The sequence below is a fragment of the Neofelis nebulosa genome, chromosome 17, assembly GCF_028018385.1.
Source record: "Neofelis nebulosa isolate mNeoNeb1 chromosome 17, mNeoNeb1.pri, whole genome shotgun sequence".
Classification (NCBI taxonomy): domain Eukaryota; kingdom Metazoa; phylum Chordata; class Mammalia; order Carnivora; family Felidae; genus Neofelis; species Neofelis nebulosa.
Window position 1 is genome coordinate 45055204 of NC_080798.1, and position 22487 is coordinate 45077690.

At 41.1% G+C, this 22487-nt stretch overlaps 2 protein-coding genes across 3 annotated transcripts in view; both read left to right on the forward strand.

Annotated features, from left to right (window-relative positions):
• Positions 1-9978, forward strand: part of NIP7 (nucleolar pre-rRNA processing protein NIP7) — a 68267-nt gene extending 58289 nt beyond the window's left edge. The window contains exons 5-6 of the mRNA XM_058709789.1: positions 3853-3951; positions 9783-9978. Of these exons, the coding sequence (XP_058565772.1) occupies positions 3853-3912 (60 nt within the window). The 3' untranslated portion in view covers positions 3913-3951; positions 9783-9978. The remainder of the gene's footprint in view (positions 1-3852; positions 3952-9782) is intronic.
• Positions 9979-15339: 5361 nt separating this feature from the next.
• LOC131500491 (cytochrome b5 type B) overlaps positions 15340-22487 on the forward strand; it is a 37778-nt gene continuing 30630 nt past the window's right edge. The window contains exon 1 of one of the 2 annotated variants that reach the window (XM_058709794.1): positions 15340-15605. In XM_058709794.1, the coding sequence (XP_058565777.1) occupies positions 15444-15605 (162 nt within the window). In that variant the 5' untranslated portion in view covers positions 15340-15443. The remainder of the gene's footprint in view (positions 15606-22487) is intronic. The other variant, XM_058709793.1, reaches the window with a different exon arrangement.

Here is a 22487-nt window from a genome sequence, read left to right on the forward strand (position 1 = left end):
CTCCCCATTGCCAACCTTTTTAAAATCAAAAGTGCCTTGCCATGTCTCAATGTCGTTACTGTGGTCAATGACAGGTGACTTGAACCCATTCTAGGGAAATCTATCATGAATGAAGTTGTTCTGGTTAGGCTTGACCTTATCACCACATATTCCTGTAAATCCAACAGAAAAACACCATACAGATTGGAACTGTTGGAACAATCCAGATGATGTATTGTAGAAAGAAGTGCACACAAAAAAACACATACTGTATGATCCCATTTATATACTGCTAAATCAAGGACAAACAAGTTAAATTTATGGTGATAGAAATCGGAATAGCAGCTGCCCAAGGCTGGGGCATTGACTAGACAGGGGTACTAGGGAACTTTCTGAAGACATGGAAAAGTTTGAATCTGGATTTGGGTGGCAGCGTTTGCAGTTGTTAAAACTCACTGATCTATGCACTAAAATATTAGCATTTAATTTTATGTAAAATATATCTCAATTTTAAAAAGTTCAAAGAACTGGGCTCTTGGAGCATAATGTGTTACTCTCTGTAGATTCTAGTCACATTGGCTTTTTAAAATTCCCAAAACACACTCCTTTTTCCTACCCAACAGCTTGCATATATGCTGTTCCCACTGCCTGGAACACTTTTTCTTCCCTTTTACTAATACACAAGAAGAGAGGGAGAGTGTCTCTCTCTCTGTCTCTCTGTCTCTCTCTTTCTCTCTTTCTCTCTCTCTCACATACACACACACACACACACACACACCTATCTTTTTATAATTCACTGTGCATCAAAATGCATAAAGCATAGATAATATCTGGAATGATTCCATACTGATAGAACCTATTTGAATTACTTTGCAAATCTCAGGTAAAAGAAATTGCACATTTCTTGGTTTTGGGGAGACTCAAAATGAAACTCGATCTCTACCTTTCTAGGTGAAGGTAGTTGATACAATACCAATCATTTCTGGCCACATAGCCCACTTGGCCTCCTGAGATTAGAGAAGTATCATGGGCTTAGAACATTCAGAAAAATTGGAGAAGGCTTTTAGTCCATGTGATGGTCAATGAGATGCTCATTGGTCTGTGTGGTTTACTCAAATTTGGAAGGCTTAGACTCAGAATCAGCTCAATCATTAGGACCCTCTTGCAGGATCCCAAGACCTAGAAGATGCTGAGGGCTCAGTCTTCCTAAGGCCACAGGCACCAACCCCTATCCATTCCTGCTGCCTTCCAGGCTCCATGTGTCATTGGGATGCAGTTCCTGTGACTCTGGAACTTGCCCTCCCTTCATTCTCCCAGTGGATTTGCACTTGAAAGAAAGAGAGAGAAAGAGAGAGAGAGAGAGGAAGGAAGGAAGGAAGGAAGGAAGGAAGGAAGGAAGGAAGGAAGGAAGGAAGGAAGGAAGGAAGGAAGGAAGAAAAGTCCTGTGGAGGAGGACAGGTAGAGGGGGCTGGAGGAGATTTGAGGAGACCTGTTGAAGCTGGTAAGTCTCCAGGTTGGACTCAGCCTCAGCTCCCGTTAAATAGGAAATGGGAAAACTGGGAAAGGAGAAGAAATTTTTTCCCCCAAGCTTCTAAGAGGTTTGCAAACAATTGGAGTAATTAAAGGTTCTCAGAAGTAGCCGATGGTGCCCTTTTCACCGAGGGAATGTGGGCCAAGCATGATATATTAAAAGAGAGGGAGCTGCTCTATTGAAGTTAAAAATAATCTTCTGTCACATGGCTAATTTGTTGGAATGCAGCAATTAAAGGGCTGTGGGCAGAGGGAGAGCTGGAAGCAGCTGGGGAGCTCACAGGCAGAGTGCACGCCCTGGGGACTATGTTTGCAGAGAGAGAAAACAGTGTCACAGCTGACTTAGGGCACCTTATCAGAAAACCCAGAAAAGGGGCAGGAAGAAGGAAAAGTGGGGTCAAGTTCAGAGCTATGACCTTTGGGCTTATCAGACAGTGAAGGGATGGGTCAGGACGTGTCACCTGTGCTCCCAGGATGCTGATTCATTCAGCAAGGATGAAGGCTTTTCAGCTCCCCCTGCACTTTGGAAATGCATGCCTTTGAATTCGTTTCAAAGGAATACATAACCCGAAGGAGCCCTTTGATCCTAAATCCATGGGAAAGCCAATCTATATGGTCTTGAGGGGAAAAGCTCACGCCAGCAGTACAAATCCTAATTTGGGGAGCTGGAGATTTCTTTTACGTTCTTGAGATTTGGGGAAAGAATTTTGAAATTTTGCAGTTGAAAGAGATTTTTTTTTTTTAAGTTATATAATACAGTACGAATTTTTCAGGTGAAGCTGGGCATGAGTCGCCAGTGTCTTCCTCTTCCTCCCAGAATCTCCTGCATTCCAACACACCCACATTGCCTGTTTTCTCTCCAGCTGTGTGCCCTCTGGCTGGTGCTTTCGGTGGGGTTTGGGGTTTTCGAGGCGCTGCGAGGCAGAAATGGAGCCAACATGAAGAAGGAAGTACTGCCTCCCCAAATGCAGTAATCTGATGTATCCGAATCCCTTACCTCACTTGATCAATTTTCAAATGTATAAGGGGCACCGTTAACAGGGCTCTGAATGGCCAGTGGAGGCCTGGGCTTCAGAGTCTGACCACCCCTGGAAAGTGGAGGCCAAGTTCTATTATGTGGGCACGTATGTTGCAAGGTACAGAAACCTACCTCACACACTAGTTTGAGGGGAAAGAAAAAAAAAAAAAGGAAATTATGTGGTTCATTTATGTTTAGGTTTTCTTTGTGACTAGATTCAAGGGTTTAACACTGTCCTGAGGGCACCTTTCCACTTTGTTGGGCTCTATTCCTTTTTTTTTTTTTTTTTTTTTTAAGATTTTTCATTTTTAAGTAATCTCTATACACCCACCCTGGGGCTAGAACTCACAACTGGGAGATCAAGAGTCCCATGCTTTTCAGACTGAGCCAGCCAGGCACCCCTTGTTGGCCTCCACTCTTGAGACTCCACTAATCAGACAAAATAGCGATGGAGAGCCCCAGGCTTTACTTTTCTCCAGTTTAATATTCCTTTAATAACAAGGGGTCTTCCCCAACGTGCACCACCCCCCGCCCCGCCCCGCTCCGTGCCATGGGGACATGAGCTTCTCTGATTGAATAGATTGGATCACATGTCCCACCTGTAAGCAAGGGGAGGTGGAACATACTGATTGACAGCTTGCATAGCTTCACATAGACTAGAAGAGGAACAGTTCATCTGAGGAAAATGGGGGTTCTAGAAGAAAGGGAAAGACAGGCAGATATAAACCATTACCAGCAAAGTCCAGGACATATGTGCACTTTTCTAAGGTGGTGGTTTATAGCTTGCTTCATATCCTCAAAGTGTTCTATAATCCAAGAAATAGTAAGAACTTTGGGAGAGGAGAATGCTTTCTTCCCACTCCACGTATTTCCTTCCTGTAGAGGGTCATCAGCACTCATGTCCAGGCCCCTCTTTTTGCCTCTCTCCTTCTGCACTTAGGGAAGGAGGAACACTAGGAGAAACCAGGCATGAGTCACCAGTGTATTCCTCTTCCTAGTGTCTTGGGACTATGATCCTGGGAGGGAGCACAAGTTCTTGTCTCACTCCTCACAGGGAGGGCGCCTTGTTCACTGCTGCCCGGGATTGGTAGGAAAGTCTGTTTCATTAGGGTACAAGGAATCCTACTGAGCCACGTTCTCCAACCAAGCATCTAGCCATATTAGCAGATAATCCATCTCCTGACTACCTAGACCCCTAATTGACCAGAGCCTCGGTAGGTAGGAGGCATGTTGTCTTTTGAGGTCCCTTCTCCAAAGTCAGGAAGAACTACCAATTTAGAACATCAGAGACCCACAGATTCATCTTCTTGCTCTCCCTTTCCTAGACGCGTCCCCCATGGAGGAGCTGCTGGCCTTGGGAATCCACAGGGATGGTGGAGCGCTAGGAGCAGGCTCAGAGATGTACAACAGATTTACGACAACAGGTGAGAGGAACTGGGATTATTTCACATGGAGGGGGAAGAGAATGAAGGAGGGGTGACTTAATAGTGGCCTTCACCAGAGCCGTGCTGAGCGTGAGGCATCACTGGTATTTTTCCACAGCCTCGCCCTGACCCGGATCGCAGTCCCACTCGTGCCCTTCTATGCCCACCTCTTGGAAAATAAATTGCTCCGCTTCCACAGAGAGGTGCAGGAGGTCAGGGCACACAAACCAACTTAAATAAAAGCACATTTTATTATTACTTCTTTTTAATCACAAAAGTAACGCACAATCTGTGAAAAGAACTAAAAAGATTCAGACGAGGACAAACGTGAAAATGAAAATAGACTCCAAGCCCTCAACCCTGATATAGCTATTGTTAGCCTTTTGGTCGATTATTGTCCAGCCTTTTTTTTTTTTTACATATTTTAGAATTTATTCTTTATTTACCAAAAACATAAAAATACTTCAAATAAAACAGCAGTGTGGAGTGTAAAAGATGAATATAGTATACTCTGCTATTTCTCTTGGTATTATGCTCTATGAAATTGAATATTTTGAATTGAATACTATGAAATTGAATATTTTTAGTTGTTATCACTGTCTTTTCTCTTTTCTGGCCTTAGGAATGGTTGACATTAAAGGCACTCGTTTGAGAGGAAAGTACTGATACTGTGACACCCAATTTAGAGATAAGGGACTCCCTAACTCCTGCTAGATTCCCTGGGGACTGGAACACTTTTCTAATAGAATAGGCAGCTTTGTTAAGAAGAGGAGGTAAAAGCGGTGGCTTCCAAAGCCAGGGTTCTTGGGGCACCGGGGTGACTCAGTCGGTTAAGCATCCTACTCTTGATTTCAGCTCAGGTCATGCTCTCGCGGTTTGTGAGATTGAGCCCTACATGGGGCCCCACGCTGACAGCATGGGGCCTGCTTGGGATTCTCTCTCTCTCCTTCTCTCTCTGTCCCTTCTGAGCATGCTGTCTCTTTCTCTCTAGGAAAAAAAAAAAAAAAAAAAAAAAAAAAAAAAAAGCCAGGATTCTTGGCCTTCCTTCTCTATTAGAAATCTACACTGCTTCTACCCTTAGCCACTTTGGCCTCCCTACCACTAAGATTTTGATTCTGGGAACATATAACTGCAAATGAACAAAGAGTCAAGGGAAAGTTCTTTATCAGCAAGAGAATTATTTTATTCAATGTGTTTCCTTACATGAGTTGGGACAATAAAGGGAAAGAATGAGAAGAAATAAAAGGCCAGTTACTCAGGCCACTTTTAATGAATCACCCCCCAGTGTCATTACCCATCCCCAGTCAGGAAAAGCTTGAGTTTTTCCATGCCAAGAAAAACAGAGGGCAGGAAGAAACAAATTACGACCTTGTTTGTGTTTTGTGTCTTAACTATTTGATTTATAGGCCTTGATCCAGTGATTATGGATGAAAGAAAATATCCCAGTGTCCCAAACCTAACCTGAACTTAACCATGGGTGGGTCTCACGTCCACGGCTCAAAGTTAGCATGAAGTTAAAATGCTTTAAGAATAAAGTTCCAGGGTTAGGGGCTGCCTGTAGGCATTCTTAATCCAGTGGCAAGGCCAAATTCCTTTCCCACACTCAAGTTTCAGAAAACTCTATTTAGAAACTTAACCCCTTCTCCCTCATTCCAGAAGCTGGGCATTTATCTATTCAACAGATAGTTATTAAGCACCTACTGTGTGCCAAAATACTGGACAACCATGGTGTGCAAACAGATCAATCAACATATAAATCAGAAAAATATTATGTGTAGCCATGAGTTCTATGGAGAGAAAGAAAACAGGATGGATAGCCACTTATGATGAGGCAGCTCACATAAGCTTCACCAAGGGGGTGACATTTAACTTGAAATTAGAGAGATATAATCTGAATGTGAAATCAGAGTGGGAGACCATTCCAGGTAGAGGGAATATCCCCTAAGGTAGACTCATGCTTGGCATGTAGGAAATAAAACACCTCATCTCAAAAGAAATTCTTGGCTATTAGGATTATTTTTCAGGAGTTGATCTAGATAGAAAGTTGATAAATTCCTTTCTGAATCTTAACTATATAGATGTTCAACCTCACACATAAGAAGAGTAACACAAATCAAAACTATAGTGCGATATCATTTATTAAAATGCCAGATTTGTGGGGCACCTGGGTGGCTCAGTTGGTTAAGCATTTGACTCTTGGTTTCGGCTTAGGTCATGATCCCACCATTCATGAGATCGAGCCCCAAGTCAGGCTCTGTGTATGGGATTCTCTCTCTCCCTCTCCCTCTGCCCTTTCCCCACTCATGTTTACTCTCTCTCTCTCTCTCTCTCTCTCTCTCTCTCTCTCTCTCTCAAAATAAATAAATAAACTTAAAAAAATTTTTTTTAAAGTTAAATGTCAGGTTGGTAAAATTCAAACACTTTGATAACATACTCTATCTGTGGTTGTGTGAGGAAGCAGTCATTTACATCATTGCCAGTGAAAATATAAACCGGTGCAAATTGCTAACCCTACAAATGTGTATGCTTTTGACCTAGAAGTCCCATTTCTTCTTCTACATGTATATAATGATGTAAGATCTAGGTTATTAATTACAGCATTGTTTGTAATTTCAAGAGACTGGAAATCTAAATCTCCATCAGTAGGAGACCAGTTAAATTATGAAACATTCATATCAAACAATGAACATTAACTATGGAAAACTATCCAGCTTGTAAAACCAAATGAGGAAGCTATCTATGTATTAGTATGTAAACATTCCTAAGATGTCATTAAGTCAAACAAACAAACAAAAAAACCAAGATACAGAACTGTATGTTTTTTTGCTACTTTTTCTATAAAAGTGAGTAAGCTAAGTGTAAATATTTATATTTACTAGCATTTTCATGGAGAAACTCAGGATGGTTACACACAAAAATTATTAAATAATCATCTGGGGTGGGCGGATGGAAAATGGGGAGAAAAGGCGGGCAGGAGACTTTTTATTGAGATGTTTACTTTTTTTTTTTTTTAAGTTCTGAACTATGTGAATGTATTAGGGACTTAAAAAATTAAATTAAAAAATTGCCCCTTCTACTGTCCCTTATCTTAATTTTTTAATGTACCATTTAGGGGCTCCTGGCTGGCTTAGTTGGAATAGCATGTGACTCTTGATCTAGGGATTGTGAGTTCGGGCCTCATGTTGGGTGTAGAGATTACTTACAGAAATAAATAAATAGATCTTAAAAAAATTATCAGTTAATCCATAGCCATTGTTTACTTCTCCAGCCTCACCCATGAGAAAGTTTCTACTTAAATACATGTGGATGATGGTTAATACAAAGTATATTAGTGCACATAAATAATATCTTAATAAAGAGGATCTTAAAAATATATTAGCAGTTAATCTAATCACAAAGTAACTTTATGTGCCTTGCTACTCATCCTCAACAGACTGGATAAAGACCATTGACCAAAGACAATTGGAGAATTCCTAGGGCAAAACCATCCTAAAGGAAATTGTGTTTATGGAAACATGATGATTTTTTTAAATGTTTATTTATTTTTGAGAGAGAGAGAGAGACAGAATGAGGGGCAGAGAGGGGCAGAGAGAGAGGGAGACATAGACTCCAAAGCAGGCACCAGGCTCTGAGCTGTCAGCACAGACAGAGCCTGACATGGGGCTCGAACTCACAAACCGTAAGATCATCACAAACCGTAAGACGAAGGCAGACGCTTAACCCACTGAGCCACCCAGGCTCCCCGATAGTCTTTTTTTTCCCCCCTATATTTCTTATGTTTAAATCTTTGATCAGGCTAGAGTTTCTCCTGCCAAATGGATATGTAGCCAAATTATTATTTTCCAGAATTTTTTTCTGGAAAAATTCCTGGAAAAACATTATTTAATTATTATTTTGTTTCAGCACTGTAAAAGCCCCCCCCCTTTCCTCAGTGATTTAAGATAACATTTTTACCTCATCTTCTTTTTTTTTTTAATTTTTTTTAATGTTTATTCATTTTTGAGAGACAGAGAGACAGAGCATGAATGGGGGAAGGGGAGAGAGAGGGGGACACAGAATCCGAAGCAGGATCCAGGCTCTGAGCTATCAGCATAGAGCCCCATGTGGGGCTCGAACTCATAAACCGTGAGATCATGACCTGAGCCGAAGTCAGACATTTAACTGACTGAGACACCCAGGCGCCCCTTTACCGCATCTTCTATTCTTTTTTTAAAGTAATCCCTAGTCCCATCATGGGGTTTGAACTCATGAATCTGAGATCAAGAATCACATGTCTACCAAATGAACCAGCTGGACATTGCCCCTACAATACATTGATTGTATTTTAGGACTCTGTTTTGTTTTATTGGTCTATTGATCATACACACTATTGGTAAGATTTTATAAAAGCACACATCCTCACACATTATGGGTAGGTGTGTAAATCAATACATCCCATATGAAGGGTAATTTGCTTATATTTATATACACATTATTATAAATAGACACACACATCTATTTATACACACATTTTTTTCTTTTTGAAACATGTGAATGTATTTATTACATGTTAAGAATAAATTAACATATACCAGCAGGAAAAAAAAAAAAGTTGGTGTTCTGAGGCCAGGAAAATCAACCCAGGGTAGAAAAGCATCCCTGTTAATGGCTATTTACACAGGGATTGTTTCTTTCGTTTCTAGAAATGAGACTGGGCTGGGCTGTTGGGGGTTGGGCCCCAATGGCATAAGACTGAGTAGGATGGTCCTGGGTTAGCTCCAGGAGGGTCCACCCAACAGGCCAGGGAGGTCTGGCTGAACTGAGGGTTGGAACAACTCTAGGATGCTTGCAAGCAAACCCTCCCCAAAACCATACCCTGGAGGATATGGGCTTCTAACTTTGCATCAACTTCTTGAAGCTTCCCTGACACTGGATGACCCAGGCTTGACCCTAGGAAGGGAAGAAGAGTGTTGGACTATGATGGCTTTAAGAGTTTGTCTTCCCTCTGGCGGGGAACATAATACATTGAGAAGGGCAAGAACAAATTTGAGGGCCACCTCATCGTATTCCATGCCTGGAACAGGAAAGGGGACCCCTGCAGCCCCTGCAAGAAGGAATGAGAACACAGGAGGTATATTTGATGTCTGCAAAAAATGAGACAGAATCCTTGTTTCTTGCTCTATTCACATGGAGCACGCACAGTGTTTTCCTTGAGAATTTCCTGTTCCAATTCCACTATTTATACAAAAACAGTAGAATGAGCTTGCAAGGTAAATAAGGACTTCCCTGGAGCAGTACTCACACACTGATCCTACTGTTGTCTGTGATAAATTTTGGATCATGCCCCCGAAGAGCAGGGAGAAGATTTTCTAGTACATGACACAGCAAAAGTAAAATGTTAATGCTAAAAATGTTTTATGTGGTGGGGTGCCTGGATGACTCAGTTAGTTAAGCATTCACCTCTTGATCCCAGCTCAGGCCTTGATCTCAGAGTTGTGAATTCAAGCTCTGCGTTGGGCTCCACTCTGGGCATGAGGCCTACTTAAAATAATAATAACAATAATAGTAATAATAAAAATATTTTTTTTTTAAAAAAATTTTTTTTTCAACGCTTTTTATTTATTTTTGGGACAGAGAGAGACAGAACATGAACGGGGGAGGGGCAGAGAGAGAGGGAGACACAGAATCAGAAACAGGCTCCAGGCTCCGAGCCATCAGCCCAGAGCCTGACGCGGGGCTCGAACTCACGGGCCGCGAGATCGTGACCTGGCTGAAGTCGGACGCTTAACCGACTGCGCCACCCAGGCGCCCCTAAAAATATTTTTAAATGTTTTATTTTATATTTGAGACAGAGCACAAGCAGAGAAGGGGCAGAGAGACGGAGACAGAATCTGAAGCAGGCTTCAGGCTTTGAGGTGTCAGTACAGAGCTGATGCGGGACTCCAACTCATGAGTAGTGAGATCATGACCTGAGCCGAAGTCAGATGCTTAACCAACTGAGCCACCCAGGAACCCCGATAATAATAAATAAAAATGTTTTTTATGTGCCACCTTTCTCTTAGTAAGTTTCTTTAGAAGGTGGGTCTTATTTATAGCATCTAGAAACAATAACACCAAAATAGCCAGCATTTACTGAGGACTCTCTGTGGCAGGCACTGTGTTGAGTCTTTGTTTAATACTCATGTTGACACAGTACTTAGCTGTAGTAACTCAGTAAGTATCAAAAAGTTTGGAGAAAACTATCAAGGGCATTCAAGAATAGAAAATTACAGCCAATATTCCTCATGAATATAGAGGGAAAGATTTTTTTTTTTATGTTTATTTATTTTGAGAGAGAGGGGGAGAGAGAGAGAGAGAGAGAGAAAATCCCAAGCAGGCTCCACACTCAGCACCCGTGAAGCCCAACATGGGGCTGAATCCCACGACTGTGAGACCATGACCTTAGCCAAAATCAAGAGTCGGACACTTAACTGACTGAGCCACCCAGGCACTCCAGATGCAAAGATCTTTAAAAAATACTAGTGAATTAAATCCGGCAATATATAGAAAAGGCTAACATCATAACCAAGTGGAGTTCATCCCAAGAATGCAAAGATGGTTTTTTAACATTTTTTTAAATGCTTATTTATTTTTGAAAGACAGAGAGAGAGAGGCAGAGAGTGAGCAGGGGAGGGGCAAAGAGAGAGGGAGACACAGAATCTGAAGGTGGCTCCAGGCTCTGAGCTGTCAGCACAGAGCCTGACGTGGGGCTCCAACTCATGAACCGTGAGATCATGAGCTGAGCCGAAGTCGAATGCTTAACCGACTGAGCCACCTAGGTGCCCCAAAGATGGTTAAGTTTTTGAAAACCATTCAAAGTAATTCACCATATTAACACAACAAAGGAGGAAAAATCATACGATCATCCCAAAAGATGGAAAATATATATATTTGACAGGATTCAATATCCTTTTATGTTAAAAAAAAATAGGAAACTAGGAATCTAGGGGAATTCTGCCTTGTTTCTGATGAAGGACATCAACTGAAAAACCTATAGACAATATCATATTTATTCATGGAAGACTTGAATGCTTTCCTCCTTACATTTGGGAACAAGGCAAGGATGCTCATTTCACCGTTTTTATTTAATGTTGTACTAGAAGTCACAGTCAGTGAAATAAGGCAAGAAAAAAAATACACAGATTAGAAAGGAGGAAGTAAAATTGTCTCTATTAGCAGATAACATGATTGCTACATAAGTTATTCTATTGGGGCGCCTGGGTGGCGCAGTCGGTTAAGCGTCCGACTTCAGCCAGGTCACGATCTCGCGGTCTGTGAGTTCGAGCCCCGCGTCAGGCTCTGGGCTGATGGCTCGGAGCCTGGAGCCTGTTTCCAATTCTGTGTGTCTCCCTCTCTCTCTGCCCCTTCCCCGTTCATGCTCTGTCTCTCTCTGTCCCAAAAATAAATAAAAAAAAAAAAAAAAAAAAGAAATATACAAAACAACCACTAGAACTCTAAGTGAATTTAGCAAGATCACAGGATACTAAGTCAATGTACAAAATCAATTATATTTCTCTGTTATAGCTGCAAACAATTGAAAACTGAAATAACTCCCATTTGTAAAACATTTAGGAATAAATTTAACAAAAGATGCAAAAGACCTTTATGCCAAAAACTACAAATTAAAATAAGATTCAAATAATGAAGCAGTATACCACGTTTGTGGATTGGGAGAGTCAAGGCTGTTAATATGTTTATCTCTATATGTTCGTCTATAAGCTGATTTATAGAATTAACAGGCTGATTTAAAAATAATTTTAGATTTACAAGAAAATTGCAAAAATAGTACAGAGTGTACTTGTATACCCCTCAGACAGCTTCCCATAATATTAACATCTTACATTTACTATCGTACATCTGTAAAAACTAAGAAATCAACACTGGCACATTAGTTACTTTACCTGGATTTCACTGTTTTTTTTCCCTAATGTTCTTTTTTTTGTTCTACGATTCAACCCAGGATATTACGTTGCATTTAGTTGTCACATATCCTTAGTCTACTTAGGTGTACGACAATTTCTAAGTGTTTCTTTGTTTTATTATGTTTTTAATAAGCTTGACAGTTTTGAGGAATACTGGTCAGGTATTTTGTTGAATGCCCCTCAATTTGGGCTTGCCTAATGTTTTTCTCATGCTTACACTGCGGTTATGGGTTTTTGGGAAGAATGTCATAGTGATAAAGTGGTCTCCTCATCACATACCATGCTATCAACATGATTTATCACTGGTGACATTAACTTTTTACTTGGTTCAACAAACTGATTTTAAAATTTATATGGAAATACATAAGATTTAAAATAGCAGAAACAATTTTGAAAAATAAGAGCAAAACTGAAGGATTTACAAGTCTTACTACAAAACTATAGTAATCAAGACAGTGTGGAATTGGCATTAGGACAGGCAAATCACTGGAACGGACTAGAAAGTTCAGTAAAAGACCCACACTTATATGGACAAGGCACTTTCAAGAAAGACAGGAAAACAATTCATTGGGGAATTATGTTTTCACCAAATGGTGTTGGAACAGTTGGGTATTCACTTGGGAAAAAAAGAGATCAAGAAAGCTGCCTAATATTACTAAGTTTGTGAATGGCAGGGGCAGGACTTCCCAGCTGGACTTTCTGGCTAACACATGGTAATTTTGAATATGAACTTATAATCAATACATTTAGGCCACAATATTTTTCTGAATCCAATTCAATCTCAGGTCATACTTGCAAAAAATGTCAGTGTCTTGGGGTGCCTGGGTGGCTCAGTTGATTGAGCATCTGACTCTTGGGTTTTGGCCCAGGTCATGATCCCAGGGTTGTGGGATCGAGCCCAACATTGGGCTCTGCACTGAGCATGGTGTCTGCTTAAGATTCTTGCTCTCTCCCTCTGCCCCTTCCCCTGCTCTCGCTCTCTAAAATAATTTTTAAAATTTAAAGTCAAGGTTTTCAAAGTAAAAGACTGAAGAAATGTACCTGATTCAAGGACACTAAGGAGACATAAGTAAATACAATACATGATCCAGGATTTGTATGAATATTAATGCCCTGAATTTGAAAATCATACTAGGGTTACGTAAGAGTACGTTCTTATTCTTAGGAGATACATAATTATTTGAAGGTAAAGGGTCATAGCATCTGCAACTTGTTCTGAAATGGTCTAACATTATTTATTTATTTATTTTTGGTCTAACATTATTAATAACAACATTATTAACATTATTTGATATGGAAGAAATCACATCTGAAAAAATATTTTTTTTTTTAATATTTTTTTTTCAACGTTTTTTTTTTATTTATTTTTTGGGGGACAGAGAGAGACAGAGCATGAACGGGGGAGGGGCAGAGAGAGAGGGAGACACAGAATCGGAAACAGGCTCCAGGCTCCGAGCCATCAGCCCAGAGCCTGACGCGGGGCTCGAACTCACGGACCGCGAGATCGTGACCTGGCTGAAGTCGGACGCTTAATCGACTGCGCCACCCAGGCGCCCCACATCTGGAAAAATATTAACAATTAGTAGATCTAAGTTAAAAGTACGTGGGAGTTCATTTTATTATTCTTTCAATGTACCTGTTTGAAATTCTAAAATGGAAATTTAAATATTAATTTAAAAAACACTTTGTGGCAACTGGGTGGCTCCGTTGATTAAGTGTCCAACTCTTGATTTTAGCTCAGGTCATGAGCTAAATTGTGATCCTAATTCCTCTTGCCATGATAAATTTATGTAGACGTAAATATTTTTGTTTCTTTCGAAAGTCTTGTTTCTTATGTTATCTTACTGTCACAGAGCCTATCACAGTACTTGTGGCACAGTAAATGTTCAGTAAATATCTCTGAAATGAAGGTAAATATTAGAATGTAGTTTGTGGAATAGCCTGAGTCATATGGGATTTCTCTCATGATTCAGTCTCATTTGGGAGGTAACTATGGGAAGTTAAGATTTACAGATACAGGGGATTCCTGAAATAGTAATATGTTGAGGTACTGTAAGGAGATGGGACCACTGGAGCTTGGAATGGCAGGAGAATTTGTGAAAAAGAATCCCAGGAATTCAAAGTGAGTAGGCTTTGGAAGGAAGAAGGTGGGTGGATCTGATCTGATCACAGAAATGGTTTTCTTACCAGCAGATTTAGGAGTCAGTGGCTGGCACACAAGTCTTATAAAAGGAATGGTGGAAAATATTAGTAAAAGAGGTTGGGATGGATTGTGGAGAGTCTGGGAGAGTGACATGATGAAAATGACATTACATGTCAGTTGTGATGGCAGTTAAAAAAGAGTAGTTTAGGATAATGCACATCAACCAGGCTGGAACTCCAAAATGCTGGGACCTCTAGCTGGGAACAGTTGAGGTGAATTTTATTTTATAACACATGGGAACGAAAATAGCATAGCTATGTTCTGATCACCAAATAATTTGTTTAAAATTCAGATCCCCTGGGCGCCTGGGTGGCTCAGTCGGTAAAGCTTCCGACTTCAGTTCTGGTGATCCCACGGTTCATGGGTTCGAGCCCCATGTCAGGGTTTTTGCCCTGACAGCGCTGAGCCTGCTTTGGATTCTGCCTCTTCCTCTGTCTCTCTTTCCCTCCTCCGCTTGTTCCTTCTCTTTTTCTCTCTCTCAAAAATAAACAAACGTTAAAAAAAAAAAAAAATCAGATCTCCTTTCCCAACTTTAAGATATAATTGATGTATAACAAAGTCAGATTCTCAGTACTGTCAGAAACTTGGGATACGCCATACCCTACCTGTCCATGGCCTTAGGCCAATTATTGCTCCCCCCCCCCCTTTTTTCTAGCACTGCTGTTATTTATGTTATGATTACTGTGCCAAGCGCTGTAGAGATACACTCCCTCACTTAATCGGCCAAACTTCTCTGCAGGGATGAGGTTATCTTGCTCATTTTATTGGTTAGGAAAATGAGACTTAGACGGGCAACAACAGATCACAGTCTGAAGACTGCAAACAAAGATGTAGACCCGCCCTGAAATACAGGCCGCGCAAGAGGTGGGGGAAAACAAGCTTTGCGTGACTCAAGAGGTCCACGGCGAAAGGAAGGGAAGGGGAAGGAAACAGGAAAATGGAGACTTTGCCTCCTCTTCCCACACTGTGCAGGCGGCAACGCGGAGTGAAGGTGAAACCTCTCTTGCTTAACACCTGTCTATCCGTCTCCGTTAGGCGTCTTTGCAAAATCTCTGCATGTGATTGGTGAGATTGGAGGGATGGGCGATTCTGATTGGTTAGTCGGACCTCGAACCAGGCCTACGCTCCAAGGATCGGGCGAGGGGTGGGTGGAACTTAAAACTGAATCCGTTGTTTCATTGGTGAAAAGAAAACGAACCAGGAACTATCCGGGAGCATGATTGGCTGTTGCCAGGAGCCCACCGACGGCCCTGGTTACGGAAGCCGGGGAGAGCTGAGCTCAGGGCCCGCCTCGAGGAAGTTAGCTTTGGAAACCGGGTTAGTGGTGGAGAAGAGGTGTCTCAGGCCCAATGGCGACTGTGGAAGCAAGCGGCAACGATGGGAGAGGGCAAGGGGTCGAGACCTCCGTCACCTATTATCGATTGGAGGAGGTGGCGAAGCACAACTCCATGAAGGAAATATGGCTGGTGATCCACGGGCGAGTCTACGATATCACCCGTTTCCTTAACGAGGTGGGGGCCCGGGAGGTGGGGCGCAGGCCCTGGGAACTGCACGGGAGAGGGGCGGTCTGGACTAGAGAAGCAGCAGGGTGGATATGTATAGGAGGGAAATGAAGCCTGGCGGAAGGCGATAAGTGGCCACGATTCCCCTAGACGAAAACCGAGGGGTCTTAGATCTGCATGCCAGCGCTAAATTCCGGTCTTCATTAGTATCATGAATTGCATATCATACACTGAGCACTTAACTGTGCCCTAGGACAAACTGTTAAGCCATCATTATTCCCATTTTACAGAAAGGGAAACTGAGCCTCCAGACTGAGGGCTCTCAAGGTCACACGCTTAACAGCCTATAACCATTCTAACCTAGGTTTGAAAGGCTCCAAACCTGTGCTATTTCCACTGTGTCTTTCTAACTAATAGCATTTTTGGTTTTTATAAGAAGCTGACATTTTTACCCCCTGATTATGCTGCTTTTATTTTTTTCTAATTTGAGTTAACCCCGAGGCCGGAAGGTCATGAGTTGACTTTTTTGGCCATTGACATCCTCTTTGTTAAATCTTCAAACCTGTTGCAATAGATCTCATTATGCAAGTTCTTGAGACCATGGTGCAACTGAGTGATTTTTTTTTTTTTTTTTTTTTTTTTAGTTTAAGGGAATAGGATAGACTTTTAATGTGTCTAAACTAACTTTATTGAGGTGTAATTGACATACAATATGTGCCCATTTAAAATGTACAGTTTGATGAGTTTTGACAAATGCATTCACCCATGTGATCAAAATCCCAATTAAGACAGAGCATTTCCATCATCCTAAAAAGTTCTCTCTTGCTCCTTGGCAGTCATTGCTCCCACCCCAATCCTTGACACTTTGAGGTATTTATATATATACATATTAACATATACATTTTTTTGATGTGTATCATGTTGAGTAATAGATTAATAATCTTGCGGTTAATTCTTTGGAAATTCTTGTGCAGTATAACCTTGTTGTAACTGAGAAAAACTTCATTCCTGTTAGTTGTTTTGTGAAGCAAATATGGTAGTAAAATATATATTTTCTTAATTTGGAGCCTAGGGGAGAAATCACTACATCCTGATTATTTAATTTTTTTTTTTGACGTTTATTTATTTTTGAGACAGAGAGAGACAGAGCATGAATGGGGGAGGGTCAGAGAGAGGGAGACACAGAATCCAAAACAGGCTCCAGGCTCTGAGCTGTCAGCACAGTGCCTGACGCAGGGCTTGAACTCCCGGACCGCGAGATCATGACCTGAGCTGAAGTCGGCCGCTTAACCGACTGAGCCACCCAGGTGCCCCTATTTAATTTTTTTTTTTTTTAATGTTTATTTATATTTGAGAGAGTGGGAGAGAGACAGTGCAAGCAGGGGAGGGGCAGGAGTGGGGGCGGGGGGGGACACAGAATCCAAAGCAGACTCCAGACTCTGAGCTGACAGTACAGAGCCTGCTGTGGGGCTCGAACCCACAAACTGTGAGAGCATGACATGAGCCACAGTCAGTTGCTTAACTAACTGAGCCACCCAGATGCCCCTAGATCCTGATTTATAAATCTATAAAAAGTTTTGAAATGTGAAGTTTCCCAAAAGGACGTTGTTTTTAATAAATCTTCTTAATGGCCAGTAAGTTAACATCTTAGAATTTAGTAACTTGTATTTGTATGGGGTATGGCCTTTTATGCTTTTAAAATAGTACTTTAAAAGTACTTTCCCATTACTTCATCCTTGGATGACTAGTTGAGAGTGACTTGGATGTAGTGATCCTCATGTTAACAGGGTGGGAAACAGGTTCACAGAGATTTTAGTCATACATTTGATTAGTGGCAGAATCTGGTTTAGATAGATCCCTTGATTTCTCTTGTCTACATAGCATTACTTCAAAATTCTGGCCTTAGGTCCTTAGGCATATGCCTCATTGTAAGTTTCAGTTGTGGGTGGTAGCGTGTTAAAGCATAATTCATAACGGTAGGTGATGTTTTTCAATTGTGGTTTCATTTCCCCCAAATTTCTCATTTATGTATTATGTATGTAATCTCCACACCCAGCATGGGGCTCAAATGCACCACCCCAAGACCAAGAGTCATGTGCTCCTCTGACTGAGCCAGCCAAGTGCTCCTCTCCCAAATTTCTTCTTGATTGACTTAGAATACATAATGAACTTGAAGAAACATTCAGTGCTTGTAGTGGATGTTAGTTCAAGATTGAACATAGTTCAACCTTGAGTAGTGGCTGCTGACCGGGTTCCCACATGTTTATGGAGCCAGAAACATCACAGGTGAAGTTTGAGCCATGGATCTTTACCTGCAATTAACTCTTCTTACTTACCTGATCTGTCTTCTCTGTTCCTATTATCTTGCTCATTCCAAGCCTGTTCATTCATTTATTTTCTCATTCAAATATTTATCAGGTGTCTGTTAAGTGCCAGATACTGTTGTAGGTGCTGAGGAGACAGCAGTGGATATGCCCTATTTATGCCCTCATGCAGATTAGTCGATGGGGAGTGGACAATAAGCAGAGTAAATACAATGTGTGCTGTGTTAGGTAGTGGTAGGTTCTAAGAAGAAAAATAAAGCAGAGAAGAGGACTGTGGATGTATATGGAATGAAGGTGTGAGGGTGAGGGATTGAAATTTTAGGTATGATGGCCTGAGTTGGTTTTATTAAGAGAATGACTAGAGTAAAGGCCAGAAGGAAGTTTAAGGGAGCTAGCCATGTGGATATCTGCAGGAAGAGTGGGAGTGGCAGAGGGAGCAAGTTCAAAGGCCTTGAGGTGGGAGTATGTCTAGTGTTGGGAGGACAAGTGAGGGAGGCTGTAGTGGCTGGAGAGTAGTAGGTGAGGTCTGTATGATCAGGTGAGGGCAGATCAAGTACAGCTCTGTAGGCTTCATGAAAGATTTTGACTTTTAGGAGAGGAACTCAAACTGGAGCAGAGGAGTGACATGATGTGACTTCATGGTTTAACAGTATCCCTCTGCAATGTTTAGAAGAGACTGAAGGAGGGCAAAAGCCACATTGAGGAGTCCAGTTAGGAAGGAGGCTATTGTAGTAATTTGGGCGAGGGGTGGTAGCTTGCACCAGGCTGGTGGCAATGGGGGATGGTGAGAAGTATCAGATTTGGGATGTATTTTGATGGTAGAGCCAATAGGATTTGATGATGCAATGGATTTGAGGAGTGAGAGAAGTCAAAGATGGCACCAGAGTTTTTGGCCTGCAGGTCTGGAAGAATAGGATTGCTATTAGATGAGGTGGGAGGACCTGTATCGGCTCTCATCCTTCTTATAATTGAAATACTTCGGGGCTTCTCCTTAGAAAGAGGTCCCTAGTCTGAATATCCTGTGTCTGTAGGTTGCTTTTTTTTTTTTTTTAAATGAATATGTTTATAATGTTATTCTGGAGTTTGAATGTGATGATTTAGAATTGGTAATGTAATTGAATTATCCGTCCCCTAACATTAATTTTGCATTTTTGAATTAGTGGTATGGGTTTGACTTACTGAAATCATTAATGAAAACCCAGAACTTTGCAGTAGTACACATCTTTGTCTTTGCGCTGTTTAGTAGTATAGAAAAGTCACAGAAAAATGGTTATACTGTCTTATGACTTGGGCTAGAAAATAACAAAGTACAACTCCCTTTGCAAGGGTCGGTATGATTTTGTGAGCCTTGGTTTCAGTCATTATTCTAATTTTCGTGCTGTGTATCACAGGTAAGAAAAGTTTGGGCGCCATTGTCTTATGTATAAATAACCATTACTGAAAAGAATAACTTAAAATAACACATTGTGATATTTTGAGGTTTTGTATGTATTTTTTAGTGACCGTGGTCATGAGTGGGAATACTACCTTAGGACTTGCCTACAGATGGGATAGCATTTTACTCGTTCCACAGTGTAGGTGCTGACTGTCAGGTGCTGTGGTACTAGGTCCTGGTGGCATATAAAAGTAAACATGGTTCTGTCCTCTTGAAGCTCCTCTTCCACGGGAGACAAAACCAAAGGAGACAAAGGTTCAATGATGGTGCTTTCTTTGAAGGAAACCAAACAGGAGTTGAGAAAGACAATTGGGGGTGGTGGGGAGATGTACTTTAATAAGAGCTTTCTGGAAAGCTTCTGTGAGGTAACTTCTGTGAGGTAACTGAGCTGAGGAGAAGGAACTAGCTGGGAAGACTAGAGAAAAGAGCATTCCCACAGTATTTGCAGAGGCAAGTGAGAGTTTGGTCCGTCAGTGGGACCGAAAGCAGTTGTGGCCATTGGGGTAGTGAATGAAGGGCAAGAACGGCCAGAGAGGTGGGTGGGAGCCGGGCCAGGCAGGGTAGGTAGAATTTGATCCTAAATGTGTTGGAAAACCACTGAAGCCTTTTAAGATGGAGGTGACATTAAAGCACTTTCTTTTTCTTTTTCTTTTACTATAATTTATTGTCAAACTGGCTTATATACAACACCCAGTGCTCATCCCAACAAGAAAGCACTTTATTTTTCAAGTAGATTATTTTGGCCAAGAAGTCAAGAAAAGGTTGGAGGGAAAAGCAACACAGAATGGAAGAAAGTAAAACTTTCAATTCCAAGAATTTGTTTGAATTGTTCTACATCTTCTGTGCATATACCAATATATACAAATATGTACAAATAAATAGGGAAATAGAATTATAGTTTGAGACGCACGCTCCAACGGAGCCAGCTGGGTGCCCCAATCGTAGTATTCCTTAACGAAATTATAGTATCTATTAATTGATCTGGGTTTTTTTTTAATTTTTTTATTTTTTTTTTAATTTTTTTTTTCAACGTTTTTTATTTATTTTTGGGACAGAGAGAGACAGCATGAACGGGGGAGGGGCAGAGAGAGAGGGAGACACAGAATCGGAAACAGGCTCCAGGCTCCGAGCTGTCAGCACAGAGCCCGACGCGGGGCTCGAACTCACGGACCGCGAGATCGTGACCTGGCTGAAGTCGGCCACTTAACCGACTGCGCCACCCAGGCGCCCCTGATCTGGGTTTTTGTGTGTGTGTGTGTTTTTTTACATTTATTTATTTTTGAGAGACAGAGTGAGTTGGGGAGGGGCAGAGAGAGGAGACACAGAATCTGAAGGAGGCTCCAGGCTCTGAGCTGTCAGCACAGAGCCCAACACAGAGCTCAAACCCACGAACCTTGAGATCATGACCTGAACTGAAGTCAGACGCTCAACCGAATGAGCCACCCAGGGCACCCCTGATCTGTGTAGGCCTATTACATTAGGATTTGCCTCAGGCTGCTGAGTATGGAATTAGGTCTGTTTTATGCTACCTTCTTTCACATTTTAGATCTAATTTGGAATGATTGGGAATGTGATGAAGTTTAGAGCAGGTACCTTTTTCTGGTGCCCAGGTAATTTTTTTTTTAAATAAGGTATACAGGTACACTGTGAAAAAAGCCTTCTTTCCATCTGACCAGTTCTACTGCCTCTGAAATTTAACTACCGTTGTTTGTGTATCCTTCCAGAGTTTTGTTTTGCATATACAAGCAAAAGTAAATGTGGTCACTCCCACTCTTTTTACCCCAAAGCTAACATAACATCCTCATTGATCTGTGCTTTGCCTTTCTCACTTAAGTGTAAATCTTCAGAATCTTTACATATCCCTTCCTGGAATACTTCCCTATTTATAGAATTTGTTGTATGGACTAGAATTTGTTTAAGCAGTCTCCTATTGATAAACATTTGGGTTATTAATATTTTTCTAGGTTTTTTTTTTCCCCTCTCCTAAGGGAAGGAGATCGAATGAACATAGAATAAAATTACAGAATATAGGGGCTTCTGGGTGGCTCAGTCGTTTAAGCATCCAACTTTGGTTCAGGTTATGATCTCACGGCTTGTGAGTTCAAGCCCCGCGTCGGGCTCTGTGCTGACAGCTCAGAGCTTGGAGCCTGTTTTGGATTCTGTGTCCTTCTCTCCCTCTGCCCCTCCCTGCTCATCCTCTCTCTCTCTCCCTCTCTCTCCCTCTCTCCCTCTCTCTCAAGAATGAATAACCATTATAAAAAATGTACAGATTTTATATGTAGAGTTCAGTGAGTTTTGACAAATGTCTCACCTGTGAAATCACCATCACAGTATATAGAATGTATCTGTCACTCTGTTCTTGTACAACCATTGATTTGATTTCTAACATTCTAGAACAGCGGTATCACTTTTTTGTGTCTAGTGTTTTTGGCTTCACATATCTGTGTTTTTCTTCTGTATCAGCAGTTCCTATTTATTGCTTTTTATCTTATTTTAATTTTATGTGTTCATTTCATTGTATGATTGTACTGAAATTTATCTGTTCACCTGTTGATTGAAATTTGGGTTGTTTCCATTTTTTGGCTATTGTGAATAAAACTGCTGTGAGAGTTCATGTACCAGGCTTTGTGTGGACATGTATTTTCTTTCCTCTTGGTTAAATAAAAAGTGAGATTGCTGGGTCATACTTTTTTTTTTTTTTTTTTTTTTTTAACTTTTTAAGCAACGTCAGGCCTTTTCTTAAACTGTCTATATCACTTTATATTCCCACCAGCAATGTATGAATTTTCCAGTTTCTCCACACCCTCATTGACACATGGTATTTGTCATTTTACTTTAACCATTCTAATGGGTGTGTGCTAGTATAGAATTTGTGGTTTTAACTTACATTTCCTTGATGACTAATGATGTTGAGTGTCATCAGGGTGTGATTGGCCATTTGTATGGGTTTTTGTAAGGTGTCTGTTCAATCTTGCCTATTTATAATTGGATTGTTTTCTTATTGACTTAAAAACATTCTTCATACATTCTGGATGCAAGTCCTTTCAGATACAGTTGACCTTTGAATAACGGATTTGAATTGCATGGGTCCATTTACACATGGTTGGTTTTTTTTTTTTTTATATATATATA